Here is a 20,702-nt window from a genome sequence, read left to right on the forward strand (position 1 = left end):
AGAGAATGTGCAGATGAGGGTCACCAAGTCTGCTGGAGGGCCTGTCCTTCTTGCTCTAGTCCATGATGGTGAAAGATGGTGAAGTTCTCCTCCCACTGTTTGACTGTCTAAGATAGGGAAGAGGGTGGTCAGAGCGAGCATCCTGGATCCCAATGTGTTGCCTGGACTGTGTGGACATCCTGACCTCAAAATCAACGGGAATTGTGGAGAATTTCTTATGTGTGGGCAGGAAGGCTCCCATACATGGGAGGCAGAGAAGAAATTAAGTTCAGCCTCCACTGCTGGATGCTGACTTCTGGACTCACCAGAGATCAAAAGGTAAAGAGAAGGGACGATCCAAGAGAGTTTGTCTCCTTGTTTGTAAGGAGCTTCAGGCCTTGAAGCATCTATCAGGACCCATATCAGCATTTCTCCCTGTGCCTAGAAGTGGTAGTTGAACTTGCTACTTATTAACCTTTATTTGCCTTTCAGTTCTTCAATAAGTCAGCAGTTCCTTACATAAAGTTCTGCCTGTTAAAGCAAACATCTTAATTTCTGTTTCCTGACCTCCTCTGAGAGCAACTAGTTTCAGCTTTAATGAGGACAGGAGTTGGAGGAATTTAATCTTAAGGACTCAGTGAGTCTTGAAAGCAACTGATACTAGTCTAGGGTCCAGATAACAAGTGAAGAAAGGGCAGAGGGTAGCAGACATGCTTGTCTTTCCTGGTACATCGGCAAGTAAGTGGAAAACAGTCCAGGACAAGGTGGTAAATGGATGATTTGTTTTATTGTTTCATTTCAGGTAGGAAACTGCCAGTGGCATAAGAATGATTCTCTGGGGTTCCCAAGGCAGCTTGAAGAGATGGGATCAGGAATCAACAGGTGAGTTTTTAGGAAAGAACAGAGATTTCTGGATTCCAGGTCAGAAGAAACTTCTAGGACAAAATTTGAAATCTTCACTGATACATCTCAGCAGACAGTCAGGCCAAAGGAAGATGGCCTTGTCTTTTCATGCCTCTAATTCAGCTCTTCTTGGCTCAGGATCTACTTCAGCAGCAGCCACCTCCAGAGGACTGACCACTCCCCCCTCCACAACACCCGGAGCCTCCCGAGGGATGGCTGCAGCAGTCAGATCTATGGGGTCTGCAGTGGTGGGACCTGCGGCGCCTGTGGTGGCTCAGGCAGCAGCCCCCAGACCCAGAGCTGCAGCAGCCCCCGGAGCTGGGGCCACAGCAGCCCCCGGAGCTGGAGCCACAGCAAGAGGAGACTGGGGGGCACTTTGGGGGGCATTTAGGGGTGGAGCACTTGGGGGCACACTTGGGAGGGGGCTGGCATTGTTGTTGGTTCTGCTGGCAGGACATCTTGGTGGTGGGCGGGTTCAGGATCTGAGGGAGAGACAGACAGCAGGTCAGACCAGCACACAGAGACCTCCCTGCCCCTTCCTGAACTTTTAGCATCTTTCTAGCCCCTTTATCTTGAAAGCTTTCAGATCAGACATAAGAAAATCATCTCTTTTGTGCTCATTAACAATTCCTCAGTGTCAGAAAAGGGACCAGGAAATAAACTGGCTCCAGGTCAGCATTTTCTCTACCACGTCACCAAGATCCTTGAAAATGTCCAATGTAGGGACCATTTTAGAGCTGAAAGCCTCATTAAGGAAAAAGCAAAATCTTCCTCTCCCTGAAGAATTTCTGACATGTTTTCATTTTGCAGAACATAGAAAATTGCAACTGCAAAGGGCCTTGGAGTCAATGTGTCCCAATCAGCTCATTTCAGAAGAAACTGAAACAAACAGAGGCAAATTCACTGGGTTGGGGCTATTCACAAACACATCACAGTTTCATCCCCAGGTTCCCTGACTCCCAACCCAAAGACTGTCTTATATCCTGCTCCCCAGGCCTGTCACTGGGCTGCTCAGCCTCACTATGGATCTTCGTGTTGGAATCCAAACAGATCCACAAGTGTCTCTGATTTTCTCCACTAGGTACCAGCATCCTCAGTCCATTATTTCTACAACTGGGTAGGGATATGTTTCAAAAATGATGTTTCCATTATACACCCCACTCCAGCATAATCTAGAGGTCAGTATTTTTATACCCTAAAAGCAGAAAAACACACCCAGCAACTGAAAACCATTTGGTTTCTCTAAAGCTCCAGCACCAGTCACAAGAATCTTCCCAGTAGCTCTTGGTCTCTCTCACTCATCTTATCCTTCCCTCCTTCAGATTCCTGAGCTTTTGTCCTTGCTGGCCACAACTCCAGCCCCAAAGTTTCTGCCCTGCCCTCCCCTCTGGTCTGAGTATCCTCTGCGAAAGGCCCTGCTCCCACTCCCAGTGAACACTCACCGGTGCACACACAGCACAGAGTCGTCAGCACCTCAGGAGAGGAGTGGATGGAGGTGCTCTGGCCCACAGGCCCTTTTATCCTGGCCTTGGACTCTGCCCTCAGGTGTGAGCCAGGGCCTGGGCATGAGAGGACTGCCTCCTGCCACCCACATGGTTCCTGTGACAGGTGATGACTGGCAGTTTTTCCCTGCCTCCCTCTACGTGGCTCAGGGCAGCCGCTCCTGGCTAGGAAAACACCTGCTAAAATGAGGGCTATAGTGGGTGGAAACAGGCACCAGCTTTCATGGAATCCTCTGTTGCCTTACTTCCCATGGAACATGGCTCTCTTCACAGCCTTCTCTTCCCACTGAGGGACCTGGTCACATGATGCCTTTTCTTCCACCCTAGATATTAATTTTTCATCTGGACCTTTGCATCTAGATAGCTTGGAGTAAAAATCTACATGTCTAAGTTGTGGGGTGTGTGTATGTGTGTATGACTGTCAACCGAAAAATACATTCACAGTTTGAGACTTTAGAGTTATGTTTTATTTGGTGAAAATTTTTAGGACTTCAAGTCCTGGAAATAGCATCTCAAGTAACCCTGAGAAAATTGAGAGGAGGTGAGGGGGGAAACTAGGATATATAGGAGTTTTGCAACAAAGAGCAAATAGTAGGTGCAAAAGATTACTATCAGTAAAAGAAAACCAGATATCTTAAATTAAGGAACTTAGCACTTTTCTGTGTTTGGGAAGATGCAAGAGTCTGGGCTCACTGAAATCATTCCTTTGAGATGTGCCTCAGCTATCTGGGACCAGTATCCTCTGTTTACACATCCCAAATTTCCCGAGGACTCACCATAGGGAGTGGCTGCATCTGATGACTGCTAGATAGCAGGTATTCTTTTCCTTGGGGCTCACCAGCTCACCATTGATGGTGGCTACAATCTCTGATGACGGTGACATCCTTTGTTTATTGATGTGGCAGGTGATATTTCATATCAGAATAGAATATTCTGATTACTAGAACCATATCAGAATAGAATATTCTATCATAACCTTAGCTTTCTAATATTTTAAATTGAGATTATGACAGAAATGTCTTCTTCAGGATCTACAAATTAAGATGGCAAAGAGGAAGTAGACCAGATGGTATTCAGCGCTGGGTGATGTCCAGGTTGATAGACAAGCATAAAGAAAAATAGATTCAGACACGAATTTTTAACAAACAATGGGCTTTTATTAAGTCATAGCTATCTTTTAAAACTAGGTGGATCTTATTAAAACTAAATGCCATTTTTTCCAATATACCTCAAATAATCTGACTTTACGAGGAGACCTCTAGAATTAAAATAGGAGAAGAGGACTGAAGAGAGGCATATTTCCCTAAATTATAGCCTGATTCCCAAGGAATGAAGTAAAGTAAAAATGGGACAAGTGAAAAAAGAAAGTGACCAAAGAAGAGGTTTTAAAGTGTGACTTCAAGTGGTGCGACTGGTATACTTAAGAACAGACATATTCAATATTCATTAAAAATTTTCATTATTGCAATATAGATTTCCTATGTTCCCCAAGGTTAAAAGTGACCAAAAGGAAGTTTAAAAAATGAGAAACAGATTATCTGAAAAAAATAAGTTCAAAATTAAATATAATGTCAGAAAACTCACTGGATGGTCTTAGCAGATTGTAAAGCACAGAAGAACAGATTGGTGAACCTGAATTTGAAAAAATTATTCAAACTGAAATGGAAGAGAGGAAAAAATATTGGGGAAAAATGAACAGATGATTGATAATCTGTTGAAAAATAGCAAACAGTATACATACATGTTAGAGTCCAGAAGATAAAATAAATAGAATGGAGGAGGAAATATAGTTTAAAACAACAGTCAAAATTTTTCCAAATTTCATAAAAATTGTTAACTAATAAATCCAAAATGCTATTAAAAAAAATCCAGTAAGTAGTAAAGCATGTCTAGGGGGAAGATACAAATTAGTGTTGGAAAATAGGTAAAAGAGAAAGGAATTCTGAAGAAGGTAACCAGAAAGATTTGTCAAAGAGGTCTGGTACGAATACAGGCTTTAAAGGGTGGTGAAGCCTTGATCCCTGGGGAGGAACCAGGAGGACATTCAGTGGAGAAGAGCAGTGTGAGAGTACGTATGGTGCAGGAGGACACAGGTGGCCTTTTGTGAGCAGAGTGGTCCAGCGTGACTGGAATGTAGGGCACGTGTGATGGAGTAGGGAGGGAGGGTGAGGCACAGAATAAGGCAGAAAAGAAGACTAGGTCCAGATTTGGGGGAGACTACAGCCAGGGTCAGTCCTCCAGGTTTTATGCAATGTTCACCAAAAATCCACTGAAGGCCTTGGTTCAATTTTATGATTGTTACTTGTATGTTTGTCATTTTAGCAGAGTAAGGATAACCACATTTATGCTGGGGATTCATGCAGGAGACTGGGACAGAGGACAACACCAGTGGGGGAAGAGCTGAGAAAGTCACTGCTGATAATCCCCTAGATGTTGTCACAGCCTGATAATTCCTTTCTCATGAATTCCAAATCCAAAGACCTTAGAAACCTGAGTTTCTTGTCTGATTGTTTATGATAGCCATTTGGTGGCAAAAAAAAAAACCCTGAACTGAGTTGACAGTGAGGTCTCTTCACCTTACGGTGAATGTTCCTATGTTCTGTTGCAGAAATACAAATGACCTCTCTGAGGGAACCCTGAAGCCATGAGGGGTGGAGGATCTGAACTATACAACCTGCCTCCCCAAGATGTGGTGGACTCCTTGGTTTGAGTTTGTAAAAAATTATGTGAATATCTCAGTTAAATAAAGGCTGGCGCCACCAGGGGGAGCGCTCATGCCCTGCAAGGATAACAGCACATCGGGAAGAAAAAGACTCTTCCTTCCTGGCAAAGACTCAGCCAATGAAAAACCATGGACTCTTGTTAACTACAGCCCTCCCAACGTCCTTCTCCCCTTTATAAACGTGTTCTCCTTTCCTCACCAAGTAGGGACTTGTACGCGACTCCCCATGGTTGCAGACACCAAATTGCAATTCACTGAGGATTCCAAATAAACTCATCTTTGCTGGAGAAATATCTGGCAGTTGGTTTTAGGTCAGCAAAATCCATGGTGTTGGGGTTGTACATGGCCAACTCTGAAGTATTCCTGCAGCATTATTATCAAAAATAAATTCTATTTATTGACTATCCTCCTTTTTAAAAATGTCCTAAATTTTATTTGGTGCCAAGGGATTCAGATAAGGAAGAGGTCTGTGGTATTGGTACCCTGGCAACCCACCCTGGTATTCTTGTCCGGGAAATTCCATGGACAGAGGAGCCTGGTAGGCTACAGGCCACGGGGTTGCAAAGATCTGGACACGACTTAGCGACTAAACAACAACAAATGTCAGTATAGCTGAGGGTGAGAAACGCTGTTTGCTACTGGAGGATTAAGACTATACTCATTGGAAACAGCTCCTGGATTTCTGACTGAATAAAACAAACCTCTGAAGAATGCAAATGAGATGCTGTGGAAATAAATGATGAATGAAATGCTTGCTCAACCCAGCCTTTTTATCCAGGCAGGGTCAAGTCAGGAGGCCTTCGAGTGACTAAGGGTTCAATCTCCATTCAAGCCTACAAAGTATCTCTGACTGATGGAGAGCCTCTCCTCCTGTCTCCTCCCTGGTACCACCTGTCCCTCTGGCTAGTCCAAGGAGACACACCAGTGGTAAACTGGCGGCAGGGCATCAATAAGCTGATGCTCATTTGTGATGGCTGCTCATCTCAGTATCCTTAAACCCAACATCCACCCTGGTACTTGAACTCTCTGATCTCAAAACTTCTTCTCTTTCTAGATTCAGCGTTTTGCCTCAGCCATTTTCCAGCACCAATCACTTTATCCCTCTTCTGTCTGCCATTCCATGTCCCTTTACTTCTTCAATTGCTTTTCTTCCAAGCCCCCCATTTGATCCAGCTTGAGGCAGGAGATAGATGGGCCCTGGGGCAAGCAGTTGGAGTCAGTTTCTGGTGAACCAATACTCCCAGATAAAAATAGCAGGGCAATTGAGGGAAAAGGCTGGGCTCTGCACAGATAGAAGATGTATGTGTGTGTGTGTGTGTGTGTGTGTGTGTGTGTGAGTGCCCAGTTGTGTCCAACTCTTTGTGACCCCATGGACTGTAGCCTGCCTACAGTTTCACTGTCCATGGAATTTCTCAGGCAGGAAAACTGGAGTGGGTTGCCATTTCCTACTCCAGAGGATCTTCCCAATCCAGCGACTAAACCCACGTCTCTTGAGTCTCCTGCATTGGCAGGCAGGTTTTTAAATCACTGTGCCATTTGGGAAGCCCCTGATAGAAAATAAGAGACCACATATTTCTCATTCTCAAAGTCAGGAGACCTCCCCATACATACACAGACACAGAAAGGTTCCTACACATACACAGAAAGGTTCCTTGGAGGTCAAAAGAGAGAGGGTGTCACCTCATAGTAAGTGATGTCAACTACCCATAGGCCTCTTTGCTAGAATCCATCTTGGCTAAAAGATGCACATGCACACATAGGAGGACCTTGTATTATAACAAATTCTGACTCAAAACTAGTCAAAGCGAGATAATTGGCCAAAGGAAACCTGGAGAAAAATTTCCCAAAAAGTGATTCAAGGGGGTGCGACTCCATGTGTCTATCCACATGTACTGTACTTTTTTTCCTCCTAATAAACACTTTGATGGTTTCACTACTTTCCATCTCTTTGTGGAAATTCATTTCTGTATAGCTGATGGTCCAGGCCCTGTCACTGGCCACTGTTCCTCATGGTCTAGTGGCTAGGATTCAATGCTTTCACTATCACAGCCCAAACTCAATCTCTGTCTGGGAACCAAAACCTGGCTTTAAGCCCACTGCAGGCCGAGGCCACTGGAGATCAAGCTGACCACGTTCACTCCTGTTTGTGCTTCTCATCTACTCATTCGGCCTCTGCTTGGGCCCGGACTTCCCTGTTTATGTGGTCTACCTCTTTTATCAAGAGGACAGTTCCCAGGGCCAATTGCTAGATCTTTCCTCTCCTCCTCTCCTTAAAACTGACCTTCTTACTGCCAAAAACAAATGGATTTGTAGTACTTCGTAACATACAAAATGTTTTAAATAATGTATCTCATTTAACTCTCAATGTGACCCAGACAGGTGTATGCCTTTTTTTAGCTGAATTTTATAGATGTAAAAGCTAAGTGTCAGGGAGACTCAGCTAAGCTACATCTTAGCTTAAGACCTAAGCTAAGCTAAGACCTCTCAGTTAGTAAGAGGTGGGGCTGGCATCAAGTTCACTTTCCATCATGTCCATCCTGTCTTATCTATTCCTGTGTGCTGGTTCACATTTCCACACCCCTCTGAGCCCCTTTTTGCCACACACCAAGTTCAGTCCCTCTCCCCTTCCTATGCAATCCGGGATGCATGCACAGATCATCTTCATTGCTTTACTTGTTTTTGCCTCTAAAGTGGTTTGGATATTTTATTATATAATTTAAAAACACATCCACTCTTTACATTTTTCTTTGCTAGAATATCAGCATGGCTTCCCTAGTGGCTTGAACACCTTGAGAATGATAATCTTTGTCTGATTTGTTCACTGATATATCCCAAGCATCCAAACACCTGGCACATAGTAAAAACTTGATTAATATTTGAATAAATATTTGTTGAATGTGTGGATAAATATTCCATTTCCAAACAGTTCTGCTATCTTCTTTATTTTTAGCCAAAATCTTTTCTTTATGCTTCCCATTCATTTGATTTCAGCTCTTGAGTTACATTTTCTATGAAAAAAAAAAAAGCCTTTCAAATAGTGGAAGACTGCAACATGCTACTCTTTTTGTAACATCACTCTGCCTTTCACAGGGAGGCAGACCAAGTCTGGGAGTAAGAGAAGCCTGGACTTGGATTCTAGGATTATCAGGTCTTAGATGTGTGACCAGATAAATTAGTTAACCTTGCTAGATAGTGTATGTGTGAGAGAGAGAGATAGAGAGGAGACTGTCTATAAATTGGAGCAAATCATAGCATCTTTTCAAGGGGTGAATATGAGTAAGAATGTAGGTTTCCTCTTCAGGTGGTGGCTGGCACACAGTAGGTCATCATCTTCTGCCTCACTCCTGTTTGATCTGAGCTGAACAAACTAGGTACCCAGGTGTGTACTGTGTGTGCCAAGCAGAGCATCACACTCAGGCCTAACTATTAAGAACAAGAGTTCATCACCATTTGCCACAGACAATCTCACTCTTGGCCTGTATTAAGTTGTAATCAACCATGCTTTCTCCATATGTGCAGGTTTACAAATACCAACTCATCTTCTATCTTGAGTGCAGTTAACATTTAAATTAAATTCATAACTTCACATTTATCTTAACTATATTTTATCATATCAGATAAAGTCCATTATTCCAACCCATGTTGAATCACTGCCTACTGTTCAATTTCCCCATCGCTTGAATTCCACACCTGGAATTTCAGTGAGTTTCTTCTCAAGTGTTTCTCTAAGAGGCTGATAAGAAGCTCATTAGAGCAGGATAAGAATGGAATCTGGGGACCATGAAAGTGTTAGGAACCAGGGGAGATGATCAATGAAGGAAGAAATACCCCTCCAAGGGCTTCTGTCATTATACCATTTGCTCTGATAGCACACCTATTATCATCTCTGTCTGGAACACAGTTCCTCTTCCCTCCATTCATTAGATAACTCCCACTTGTCCTTCACATTGCTGGTCATATCTGCCTCCTCCAGGCACTTGACCCCTGCAAATGCCCCTCCACTGGGCCTCCTCAGTATCCTGTGCCCCCACACAGAAACTCTTATGACCTCTATTGTCTCTCAACCTCTTGGCGAGACAAACCAGGTCTGCCTGGCTCACCATTGCCTCTCCTGGAATAAGCACAGTTCCTGGCAGAGCACTGAGGCTCCATAAAGATTTGCCAAATGAATGGATGTGTTGATACAAGTTGATACATGTTTTTTTCCCTGATAGCTGTTAGTACCAGAGAACAGAGGGAAGGTGTTAACCCAACTCAGGGCTCCCGTGATAGGATGTAGTGAGGAATGTGGTGGGCAGGTTTGGCACATCTTGAGTTATTTCTAGGCTTCTAGGTACTTCTACTTTAACCTTCCAAGTCAGGGAACTTCTTCTTTTGGAGGAATGAGTTTGATGGTCCCTGGTGATGGGGAAAAACATGAGTCATCTTGCATCACCATCACCCTCTCTTTCTTCCTAGTCTCAGGCCATAAGCATGTGGATCCCCTGGGATGTCCAAACCAGGTCAGAAATCAGGAGTATGTTGTGGCCAAGGACCAAATCTTGCTCACCACCTGACTGTTCTCCCACTTGTCAATGAAGTATCTACATGCGCACTGCCTGCCTTCTGATTACTGCCATACACCTAGCTAAACCATTATGAACAGCTAAGCTACTTCCTTACGCATGACAGTTCTATTTGCTTATTCATCCTGGACTATTTTAATCCATCGGGCAAACTATGGAGTGTGGAATTTCTCCCTCTTAATATTTGGGAAATTCCTGGGTAAAGGAGAGCTATGCCAAAACTTGGCTTCTCCTATCCCAGTAAAAATATCTTACATATACTGGACACCACCCCACCCCTCATCAGCCACTGACAAGTGCTCCATTCTAAGTAATTTTAGTGGCAGTGGGGCTGGAGGGTTAACTGAGAGAAAGGAAGAAGGACTTTATCTTAAGGTGTTTCTAGACTGAGTAGAAATTTGACTCTACACAGAGGATAATTACCTAAAACCTCCCACACACACACACACACATAAAAACTTAATGATCAACACCCTATTGCCATCGTGTCCACGTTCTACTCATGTTGCAGCCAGATATGTACCAGCTTTAATGTTCCTTGTAGGTATAGAGTAAGCTCAGGCCCCTGGGTGTTCATTGTAGCAATGGTCTCCCCACCCAGCTGATCAGAATAATTTTCAACTACAGTCCAAGATTTTATTGCTGGAAATTCAAATTAAGTAGTTCTGGGTTGGATCCTGGGATTCCATGTCTTTAAGTAGGTTCCCAGCTTACTCCACCCTAGCCTTGTGCCTGTAACAAAGAGAAATTATGGAAATTCACCTGGTATGAAGACAGCCTTTAAGGACATCTAGGGTGATTTCCTCATTCGACAGTGAGGATGCTAATCTCAAGGAGGGAGGCTTCAGTTCAGTTAGGTTCAGTCACACAGTCATGTCCAACTATTTGTGAACCTATGGACTGCAGCACGCCAGGCTTCCCTGTCCATCACCAACTCCTGGAGCTTGTTCAAACCATGTCCATCGAGTAGGTGATGCCATGCAACCACCTCATCTTCTGTTGTTCCCCTTCTCCTCCTGCCTTCAATCAGGGTCTTTTCCAATGAGTCAGTTCTTCGCATCAGGTGGTCAAAGTATTGGAGTTTCAGCTTCAGCCTCAGTCCTTCCAATGATTATTTAGAACTGATTTCCTTTAAGATAGACTGGTTTGCTCTCCTTGCAGTCCAAGGAACTCTCAATAGTCTTCATCAACATCACAGTTCAAAAGCATTAATTCTTCAGTGCTCAGCTTTCTTTATAGTCCAACTATCACATCCATACATGACTACTGTAAAAACCATAGCATTGACTAGGTGGACCTTTGTTGGCAAAGTAATGTCTCTGCTTTTTAATATGCTTTCTAGGTTGGTCACAGCTTTTCTTTCAAGGAGCAAGTGTCTTTTAATTTCATGGCTGCAGTCACCATCTGCAATGATTTTGGAGACCCAAAAAATAATATCTCTCACTGTTTCCCTTGTTTCCCCATCTATTTCCCATGAAGTAATGGGACCAGAGGCCATGATCTTAGTTTTCTGAATGTTGAGTTTTAAGCCAACTTTTTCACTCTCTTCTTTCATCAAGAGGCTCTTTAGTTCTTTGCTTTCTGCCATAAGGGTGGTGTCATCTGCATATCTGAGGCTATTGATAGTTCTCCTGGCAATCTTGATTCCAGCTTGTGCTTCTTCCAGCCCAGCGTTTCTCATGATGTACTCTGCATATAAGTTAAATAAGCAGGTTGACAACATACAGCCTTGATGTACTCCTTTCCCAATTTGGAACCAGTCTGTTCTTCCATGTCCAGTTCTAAATGTTGCTTCCTGACCTGCATACAGATTTCTCAGGAGGCAGGTCAGATGGTCTGGTATTCCCATCTCTTCAAGAATTTTCCAGTTTGTTGTGATTCACACAGTCAAAGGCTTTGGTGTAGTCAATAAAGCATAAGTAGAGGTTTTTTTGGAACCCTCGTTTTTTTAATGATCCAACAGATGTTGGCAATTTGATCTCTGGTTCTTCTGCCTTTCCTAAATCCAGCCTGAACATCTGGAATTTCATGGTTCATGTACTGTTGAAGCCTGGTTTGCAGAGTTTTGAGCATTACTTTGCTAGTGTGGAAGATGAGTGCAATTGTGCAGTAGTTTGAACATTCTTTGGCATTGCCTTTCATTGAGATTGGAATGAAAACTGACCTTTTTCAGTCCTGTGGACACTACTGAGTTTTCCAAATTTGCTGGCATATCAAGTGCACCACTTTCCCAGCATCATCTTTTAGGATTTTAAATAGTTCAGCAGAAATTCCATCACATCCAAGAGTTTTGTCCATAGAGATGCTTCCCGAGGCCCATTTGACTTCGCATTCCAGGATGTCTGGCTCTAGGTGAGTGATCACACCATCGTGGTGATCTGGGTCATGAAGATATTTTTTGTATAGTTCTATGTATTCTTGCCACCTCTTCTTAATATCTTCTGTTCCTGTTAGGTCCATATAGTTTCTGTTCTTTATTGTGCCCATCTTTGCATGAAATGTTCCCTTGGTATCTTTTATTTTCTTGAAGAGATCTCTAGTCTTTCCCATCCTATTGTTTTCCTCTATTTCTTTGTATTGATCACTGAAGAAGGCTTTCTTTATTCTCCTTGCTATGCTTTGGAACTCTGCATTCAAATGGGCATGTCTTTCCTTTTCTGCTTTACCTTTAGCTTCTCTTCTTTTCTCAGTAAGTCCTCCTCAGACAACCATTTTGCCTTTTTGCATTTCTTTTTCTTGGGAATGGTCTTGAGTATTGCCTCCTCTACAATGTCACAATCATCTGTCCATAGTTCTTCAGGGACTCTGTGTATCAGATCTAATCCCTTGAATCTATTTGCCACTTCCACTGTATATTCATAAGGAATTTGATTTAGGTCATACCTGAATGGTCTAGTGGTTTTCCCTACTTTCTTCAAATTAAGTCTGAATTTTGCAATAAGAAGGGAGGCTTAGAAGAAGTGAAAGAAAGGAGAACTGCAGATAGATAGAAGCAGGATTCCAAGGAATGAGACATGAGGCTTAGACCCAATTTCTTACAATCCCTTGGACTACTTAGCCCTCATCTCTGGTAACTGGGCCCTTATTCTGATGCAGCATGACTGGATGCCAGGTACAAAGGTTTGGCTGACCCCTGCTTCACATTGCTTGTGACTTGACTAGTGAAGTGGCATTTCTAGCAATAGTCTATCAAACTGTTAAATGGAAATGATATTGTGCAACAAGTGGGTTGCCTCAGGTTAGTGTGGAATTCAAGGGGAGTCTTTCACAGCTCTTAGAACACCTTTAAAGCATTTTATGAATGATTTTTTTTCCCTCTGGAATGTTCAGCCCTGGTCCGGGAGACACTTTAAGTTTTGTTCAAACCGTTGACATAGAAGGAAAAGAGAGAAAGACCTGGGAGGCAGGTCGTCAGCAAAGAGATGGAGAGTGGGGAGTGAGGAGATGACCGTGCAAAGCCAGTGTTGAAGGACTGCAGGGTATCCCGAACCTTGCTTTTGAGTTCTCAGTCTCCACTGCCAAACACATTTTAAAACCCCTGAGCTTCTAAAGCACACAGACAGAAACAACAGCCAAACAGACATACTGAGAAACATGGAAAGCCCCCAAAAGGACATGTAAACCCACATCCTCCTGGGTACCGCTTTTCTCTGAGTGCTATAGATGGGCTGTGACTCTTCACTATGGGCTGCCTGGGTGCTCAAGGCAGGGCATCCTGTCAGAGGAAGTGGAGGACTGTTGAGGCCAGTTCAGACTAGGGCTGGGAGAGAGGCGTGTTGGACCTTGAGCCCCTCTGGCTACTGGGCGATGGCATCACAGCCTCGGTCTGCCAGTGGGCACCAGGCTGTCAGGGGTTCCCTGGTTCAACCCCAGACTGACTCACTCAGGGACCCCTATATTCTAACATCGTCTAGTCCCTTTGCATATCCAGGCCTAATTATCCTGCGGACCAGAGTCTGCCCCCTGAGGATAGGACAGGTAGTGGGACACTGTAATCAAGAGCCTGTGTCATGACCTTCTTCTGCACCTGGAGAGGGAGCAGTTTCTTAGAAGTGAAAGCCCTTCCCTCCCAGGCAGTCTGAGTTTCTTCTGTACCTCAGGTGGGGCTGGGGGGTGGCTACTCCCCACCTCTCCCCAGACAAGGGGGTTCCTGTCAGTAGTGTGTTGGTGACAACAGGGGCAAGATCTAATGAAAATTGCTATCTGGGGCTTCCAGGCCTCTCCCCATCCTGCTATCTTCATTCTGACTCAAGGGCTGGGGTGATGGAAACTCTCAGATGCCCATGGGAGCCATTTGGACCCAACCAGACCTCTGGGGCCTAGGCCACAGAGCAAGTGCAGTCCCAGAGCAGCCTGGATTTTCAGAGAAGAAGCAAGGTGAAAGTGGAGAAAAACCTGTGAGACAACTCCAAAATGTTGTTGGAAAAATGACTTAGTTGACACAGGAAAGATCTATGGAAGAGGCTGTGACCAAGATGGATGGGACCATGTCTAACAGGAAAGAGTACAGGTTGTGAATGACATCTGGCTGCACAACTAGGCAAGTCATAAATCCTGTGGGATTACGTTTCCACCTCTGTCAAATGGCAAGTTGATAATATCTTTGTGATGGACTGTTGTAGAAATTAGAGAATATGTATACACATACACATGCACATTCATATACATATTCATTTTCTACCTGCATGAGGCATTTCACTAAATCAATAATGACCAAATATTACCAGGTATCAGAAATATCTGGGAAAGAAAGTAAAATAAATACCTAGAGGCCTGGTTAAAACAGTTTTCTTGGCCTCACTCTCAGATTCTCTGCTTTAATAGGTCTGGAGTGATACATATGCATTTCTAACAAGGTCCTAGGTGAGGCTGATGCTACTGTTCTGGGTACCACCCTGAGAATCAGTGTGCTAAGCTGTGACAGCAAATAAGCATTATGTTTCTCCCTTTTATGAGTACCTTCCTAGCAGATAAGCAATGAATATTTGTCAATTAAAAAATGAATGAGTGGATTTCACATAAAAGCCTTGGTTTTCTTTTGTACAACACTGGGTTTTACTATGTGGTCTCTTGTGTCTTCATCATTGACACTGAGGGACTGGATCCCTTGGGTGAGGGGAAGACATCTGAAAGGCGAGGCCCTGGATCTGTGGTTCCAGACTATTGAGCTAGAGCTACAGGGTCTTTTTGTGTTGTGGCCTGCGTGGAGGAGGGCACTATTGCCCAGGCCAAAGCCACCCCTGCTGCTCTCCTAAGAGGAGACTTTTTCATCTTCTAAGACCAAGGTGGCCTCAGCACACTCTCTTCTCTAGAGAAGTCCATCCCAGCATCATTTCCCAGCATCCTCTGTGGTATCCATCTCATCTGCAGGGAGGCAGAGGCATCTTCCCCTTTTCTGCTTCTCTAAGCCCTTCCTTCATATACCCATATACCCATGCCTAATGGAACTTGGGAGCAATCAAGGAATGCAAACTCAGCCTCAGATGTGTCCTTTTCTATTGTGTCAAAAAAAAAAAAAAAAAAAGCGAATCATTTATTCTGAACCAAACAAGAGTGTGTCCTGTGCAAAGTACCCCAGAGAGCCTATCCCAGACTCCCTCCTCCCCCCACTGACTCCACAGAAGTCACATGGCTATGACTAAGGCCCCAGAGTTGAGTGACCTACCCAACCCTGGCCTGAGACCTTTACCTCTAAATAAGCAAGAGTTATCCTCCCTGTTCCCTTATTCCTCATCCCCTTCATCCACCTTTCCCAGCAGGGGCCAGGGACACTGATGGTAGACAGAAAACCCACAAGGCAGCCCACTCAGTCTAGGCTAAGGAAAGCTCAGACCATGAGTAAAATAAACCCAAGAAAGAAAAAAAAACAAAAACAACTCATCCTAGGGAGTCAGGAAGGAGAAAGGACACAGGCACCATGTAGGACTTAGTGTGTGAGGGTATCATCATCTTTATTGTTGCATGGTTTCCTCTTGTCTGCAGTCCTGTGGTTGCACATCAGGACAGACCATAGCTCAAGCTGCAAACCATAAGCCTTGCTGAGGAGCTGCCTGCTCCAGGAGAAGCACAGGACTTTGGGGATACTCTGACTCCACTCCTATGGGAGTTTACAACCTAGCTGGGCAGGTAGGACAGACACACCTGAAAAGTGAAATAACAATTCAAGAGATGTTGCAAGGCAGTTGCCAAATGGATGGTGTGGATGATGCAATGAATTCTAGGAAATCAGTCCAGGCTCCTGCAGAGAGGAACAAATACAAAAGGCTCCAAGGAATAGGTCTTGAAATATAGGTTGGATTTTTAGATACTGGGAGTAGCAGTGAAGTGGTCCAGGTAGTAGGGAAAGAGTGAGCAGAGGCTTGGGGGCAGGGACCCCAAGAGGAAGTCTTGGGAAACACCCAAGATGTGCCATGGTGGCCAGACTGGTCTGGCTAGAGCAAAGGATGTGTTTGGGGAGGAGTCAGATGTGAGGCTAAAGAGGTGTCTGAGACCCAGATGTGGATCCTGAGATGGCAGGCAAAGGAGTTTGGACATCACTTCTGCAGCAGGGAGCCTCTGAAAGTCTTTGAAGAGATACAAACCAGAAAACATTGGAAATTGCGGCTGCTGGGAATCGAGGATCAACATTTTCAGGGCAAAAGGTAAAGCCATCTCAGCCGTGCTTTCTTTAAAAGTAGGCACCCTTTGCTCCACCACGGGTTCCACCTTTCACTCCAACACTTACGCCTCCTTGGTCTCCACAACCACCAAGACCCTGTGACTCTGGAAGGCCTACATCGCAAGGCCTACATCTAGGCTCATTCTCTTGCCACCAGTCATAACCAGCTGGGCCACAGATGGGGGCCTCAATGTCCAGGCGGTGTGGACTGGACTCACGACAGCCTAGGTCTCCTGTGCACGGATTTGGATTTGGACCTGAGCAGGGGCTGGGACAACGTCGCGGCTCCACACACGGCTCTGGGCTTGGGCAGGGCGACGGAAGCGGAATTGGCTCCGGACGTGGAAAAGATTCTTGGCGCTCACAGGGCTGCGGACACGGACGCGGTGCTGGAAGATCACACTGCACTGGGCGAGGATGACGCGGGGCTGGATGTGGCACTGGACGTGGCTCTGGATACACACAAGGTTCCAAAATTCGCCGCGGAGGAGAGCAGGGACGGAACTCTGGACTTCCGCACCGCTCTGGACGTGAACACGTACGTGGAGCCGGAAGTGGATGTGGGCGTGGAGCCGGAAGTGGACGTGGGCATGGAGATGGAGGTGGACTTCGCCGCCATGATGGCTCTGGACATTGGTCCAAACGCTGCGGAGGACGGAAGCTTGGGAGTGGACACGGCTCTGTACGTGGTCTCAGATCCGGGCAGGAGGTAACCCAGGAGGGTCGTGGGGCACACCTCTCAGGGCAGCGTCTGATGGGAGGAATCTGAACAGAACACTTCTGGGGGGGAACCTGCTTGGGGCAGCGAGGGGAGGAAATCTCTATTCGGCACTTGGGTCCACATCTCTGAGAGCAGCCCAAAGTGGGATGCCGAGAATAGTCACTGTTATAGATGGGCTCAGAGCGGCGGGGTGGGGTACAATAGTTATAGGAGCTCGGAGAACATCTTGACGGCAGGCAGCTACTGCTGTAGTAGGGCTCAGAACGTCGTGGTGGGGAGCAGCTGCGGTAAGAAGGCTGCAGCTGGCGAGGAGGGAGGCACCTGCTGGTGCTCCGAGAGCGACTCTGTGCAGGAAAGCTCCCGTAAGAGCCCTGGGTCTGGCACTGAGGCGCACAGGTGCTAAATGAAGCCCGGGACTGGCGCTGGGGGGCGCAGCTGCTGTAGGAGCCCTGATATTGGCACTGGGTGGAGAATCTTCCCTGAGGCTGGCACACCGAGGGACCTGTTACATAAGTCTGGACAGGCTGAGGTGCCGGGCAGGGTACATAGCTCTGGCCTGGGCATTCTACATAACAAGTTTCTGTATAACAAACTGGAGCACATTCTACATAGCAGGTCTGCATGGGGCATGGGCCTTCACACTGCACATAGGAAACCTCAGACTGCAATGGAGCCTGGCTTTGAACACATGTAATCTGAGGTTGGCTTGGAGCCTGACCCTTCACCTGGGTGGTCTTAGACTGGCATGGAGCTTGGCCTTTCACCTGGGTGGTCTTAGACTGGCATGAAGCTTGGCCCTTCACCTCTGTAGTTTTAGACTGACATGGAGCCTGGCATTTTACCTGGGAGACTTGAACTGGGCATGGTGCAGGGCACTCCACAATTTGCATCTCACAGGGGGCTTGGACCACCACCTGGCTGTTGGCACAAGGGGATTGGGAGATGCAGAAGGGGGGACATGTCACACAGTACTGGGGGTGCGGCTGGTAACACTGAATCTGCTGCTGGTCACACATGGTTCTGATGCAGGTAGGTAAGCAGAACCTGAGGGTAGAAAGACCAAGATCAGTAGGGTGAGAGTTGTTGGGGAGTGGTGACCAAAGGGAAGATACCCTGCTTATTTCCTGGCCTTTCCTCCCCTACCTTCAATTTGTACCCAAGAGTCCTTACAGAGTGAGCTGGACCCAAGATTAGTAACCACTGCCCACAAGATCTGCCTTCAATCTGCCAAAAGACCTGATCTGAGGGAGCTTCAAAGGGACTGCAAATGGACAGTCCAGTGTCCAGCACAAGAGGGCGCTGATGACAAGAGAATTCCCTCACTTCAGCAAGTCCTAAGAGGTGAGAGGGAGTTTTATATGAAGTAGACAGGAACCTTCCTCCCAAGGCTGTAACCCAAAGTGGGAACTCCACACCCACAGGAGCTTGGATGTCCTCAAGCGCTCACACTGGCAACTTGCACATATGTGCAAACATGCAAAAGGGCACATATGGGAGCAAGCCCCAGGACTCCCAGGTGCCTCAGCGGTAAAGAAACTGCCTGCAGTACAGGGGACGCAAGTTTGATCCCTGGGTCAGGAAGAGCCCCTGGAAGAGGAAATGGCAACCCACTCCAGTATTCTTCTTGCCTGGAAAATCCCATGGACAAAGAAGCCTGGCAGGCTACAGTCTATAGGGTTGCACAAAGTGAGACACAACTGGGTGACTATGCACGCATGCACTCAGGCACCATCTGCACTCAAAGAAAGTATCCACTGTAGATTAAAGGATCCAGTCACTTACCGGACAGCTCAAACCCAGTATAAAATGTTTGTTTCTCTATATTCAATCTTTCTGGGTGAATTTACTTAAACAAGCCCTTGTGGATGTATGCAAAACGCACACATACCAAATACACCAACCTTGGAAAGGCTCAGGACTGTCTTGGAAACTTGCCTAGGCAGATTCCTGATGTCAATCACCTCAGCTGGGACAGTCTGCTAATTTCAGAAATGTTTTCTCCCCAGCCCCTCTGAGAGGCAAGGCACAGTTACTTAACATGGGGTGACCCAGAAAGTGCAAGTTTCCTAAATCACAAGACTGACATTCAGGCACACATAAAGCTCTAAATAGCAGAGTGTTACAAACACAATGTGGGGGTGCAGGCATGCTCCCCAACAGCAGACTTAGCCAAGGAGAAACTGAGGACCATCCCCACTCCTCTGTCCTTCTCAAATCTGCCTGTTCACAGGCATCAGCCCAGTGACCAGCACAGCACGGAGACTGTTTTGACAATTAGTCCATCCATCAAAACACATCTCCGCGAACTCCTAAGATACTGAAATACTTCTAATGAAGAGCAAAGCCTTCCACTGTCTGTTCTTTCAGCCTGTCTAAGTATACATGTCCTTGAGGAAGGTAACCCTCTTACACACATGTCTGCTCACAAGATATAAATGAATAATCCATCTTTTCCAGAGAAAGAGGTCCTGATGCAAGAAAATGGTACCTAAGGATAAGACCATGGTTATCCAAGGCAAATACACTGACTTCCGTGTCCCAGCTTTTCACCCCAACTCCATAGATATTCTTCCTTCATCCTCTAAAAGCCCTCCAGACGGTTCTCCTCTGAAGGAGTACCTCTCTTTTTCTGGTCCCACGGTCTGCCCTCACTGTGCCTCATCCTTGTGAATCTGGGAACCCCTTGGGCATCATCCAGACCCCAATCCCAAGACCCAACCCCTAGACTCACCCTCCTCATAGGCAAGCAGTCATTCAGGCTGAGGAATCTGGAGAGAAGACTGTATATAAAGGCTTCTGGGTCTGGCTTAGACCATGAGACAACTGGTTGGCATCTGCCGGGCATCATCTAATTCCAGCAGCCAGTCACCTCCCTGTATGCTTGTCCTTGCAGTCACCTGTAGAATGTGGGAGTGTCTCGCCTTAGTGTCAAAGCTTCTGAACTATGAAGGAGCAGGTCCTTGTTTTCTTTCTCCTTCTTCACACTGTCAGTTTTTTCTCCATTCCTAGAAGACCTGGTTGAGGGGATGATGAGGTGTGGCAAAGGCATATTTTCTCTTGAAAGATGATTCCTGGCCCCTACATTCCTTTGTGTCTCAGATTCTAACCAGGTAGAGAAAACAGAGAAAAAATCCTTCTTTAAATTAAATAACAGATAATTCACTTCAGTTCAGTCATTGAGTTGTGCAACTCTTTTCCACCCCATGGACTGCAGCACACCAGGCTTCCCTGTCCATCACCAACTCCCAGAGCTTACTCAAACTCATGTCCATTGAGTCAGTGATGCCATCCAACCATCTCATCCTCTGCCGTCGCCTTCTCCTCCTGCCTTCAATCCCTCCCAGCATCAGGGTCTTTTCCAATGAGTCAGTTCTTTGTATCAGGTGGCCAAAGTATTGGAGTTTAAGCTTCAGCATCAGTCCTTCCAGTGAATATTCAGGACTGATTTCCTTTAGGAGGGACTGGTTTGATCTCCTTACAGTCCAAGGGACTCTCAAGAGTCTTCTCCAACATCACAGTTCAAAAGCATCAATTCTTCGGCACTCGGCTTTCTTTATGGTCCAACTGTCACATCCATACATGACTACTGGAAAAACCATAGCTTTGACTAGATGGACCTTTGTTGGAAAAGTAATGTCTCTGCTTTTTAATA

General features: G+C 45.7%; 1 protein-coding gene across 1 annotated transcript; it reads right to left on the reverse strand.

Annotated features, from left to right (window-relative positions):
- Positions 1-16,338: 16,338 nt before the first annotated feature.
- KPRP (keratinocyte proline rich protein) lies at positions 16,339-18,066 on the reverse strand. Its single transcript, XM_065946476.1, has one exon. It carries the CDS (start codon positions 18,064-18,066, stop codon positions 16,339-16,341), a length of 1,728 nt encoding a protein of 575 aa, XP_065802548.1.
- Between the last annotated feature and the right edge of the window lie 2,636 nt (positions 18,067-20,702).

Source organism: Muntiacus reevesi, chromosome 1 (assembly GCF_963930625.1).
Source record: "Muntiacus reevesi chromosome 1, mMunRee1.1, whole genome shotgun sequence".
In the NCBI taxonomy this organism is placed as follows: domain Eukaryota; kingdom Metazoa; phylum Chordata; class Mammalia; order Artiodactyla; family Cervidae; genus Muntiacus; species Muntiacus reevesi.

Coding starts and splice junctions, on each gene's coding strand:
- KPRP (XM_065946476.1), bottom strand. CDS start 18,066: ATGTGTGACCAGCAGCAGATTCAGTGTTACCAGCCGCACCCCCAGTAC.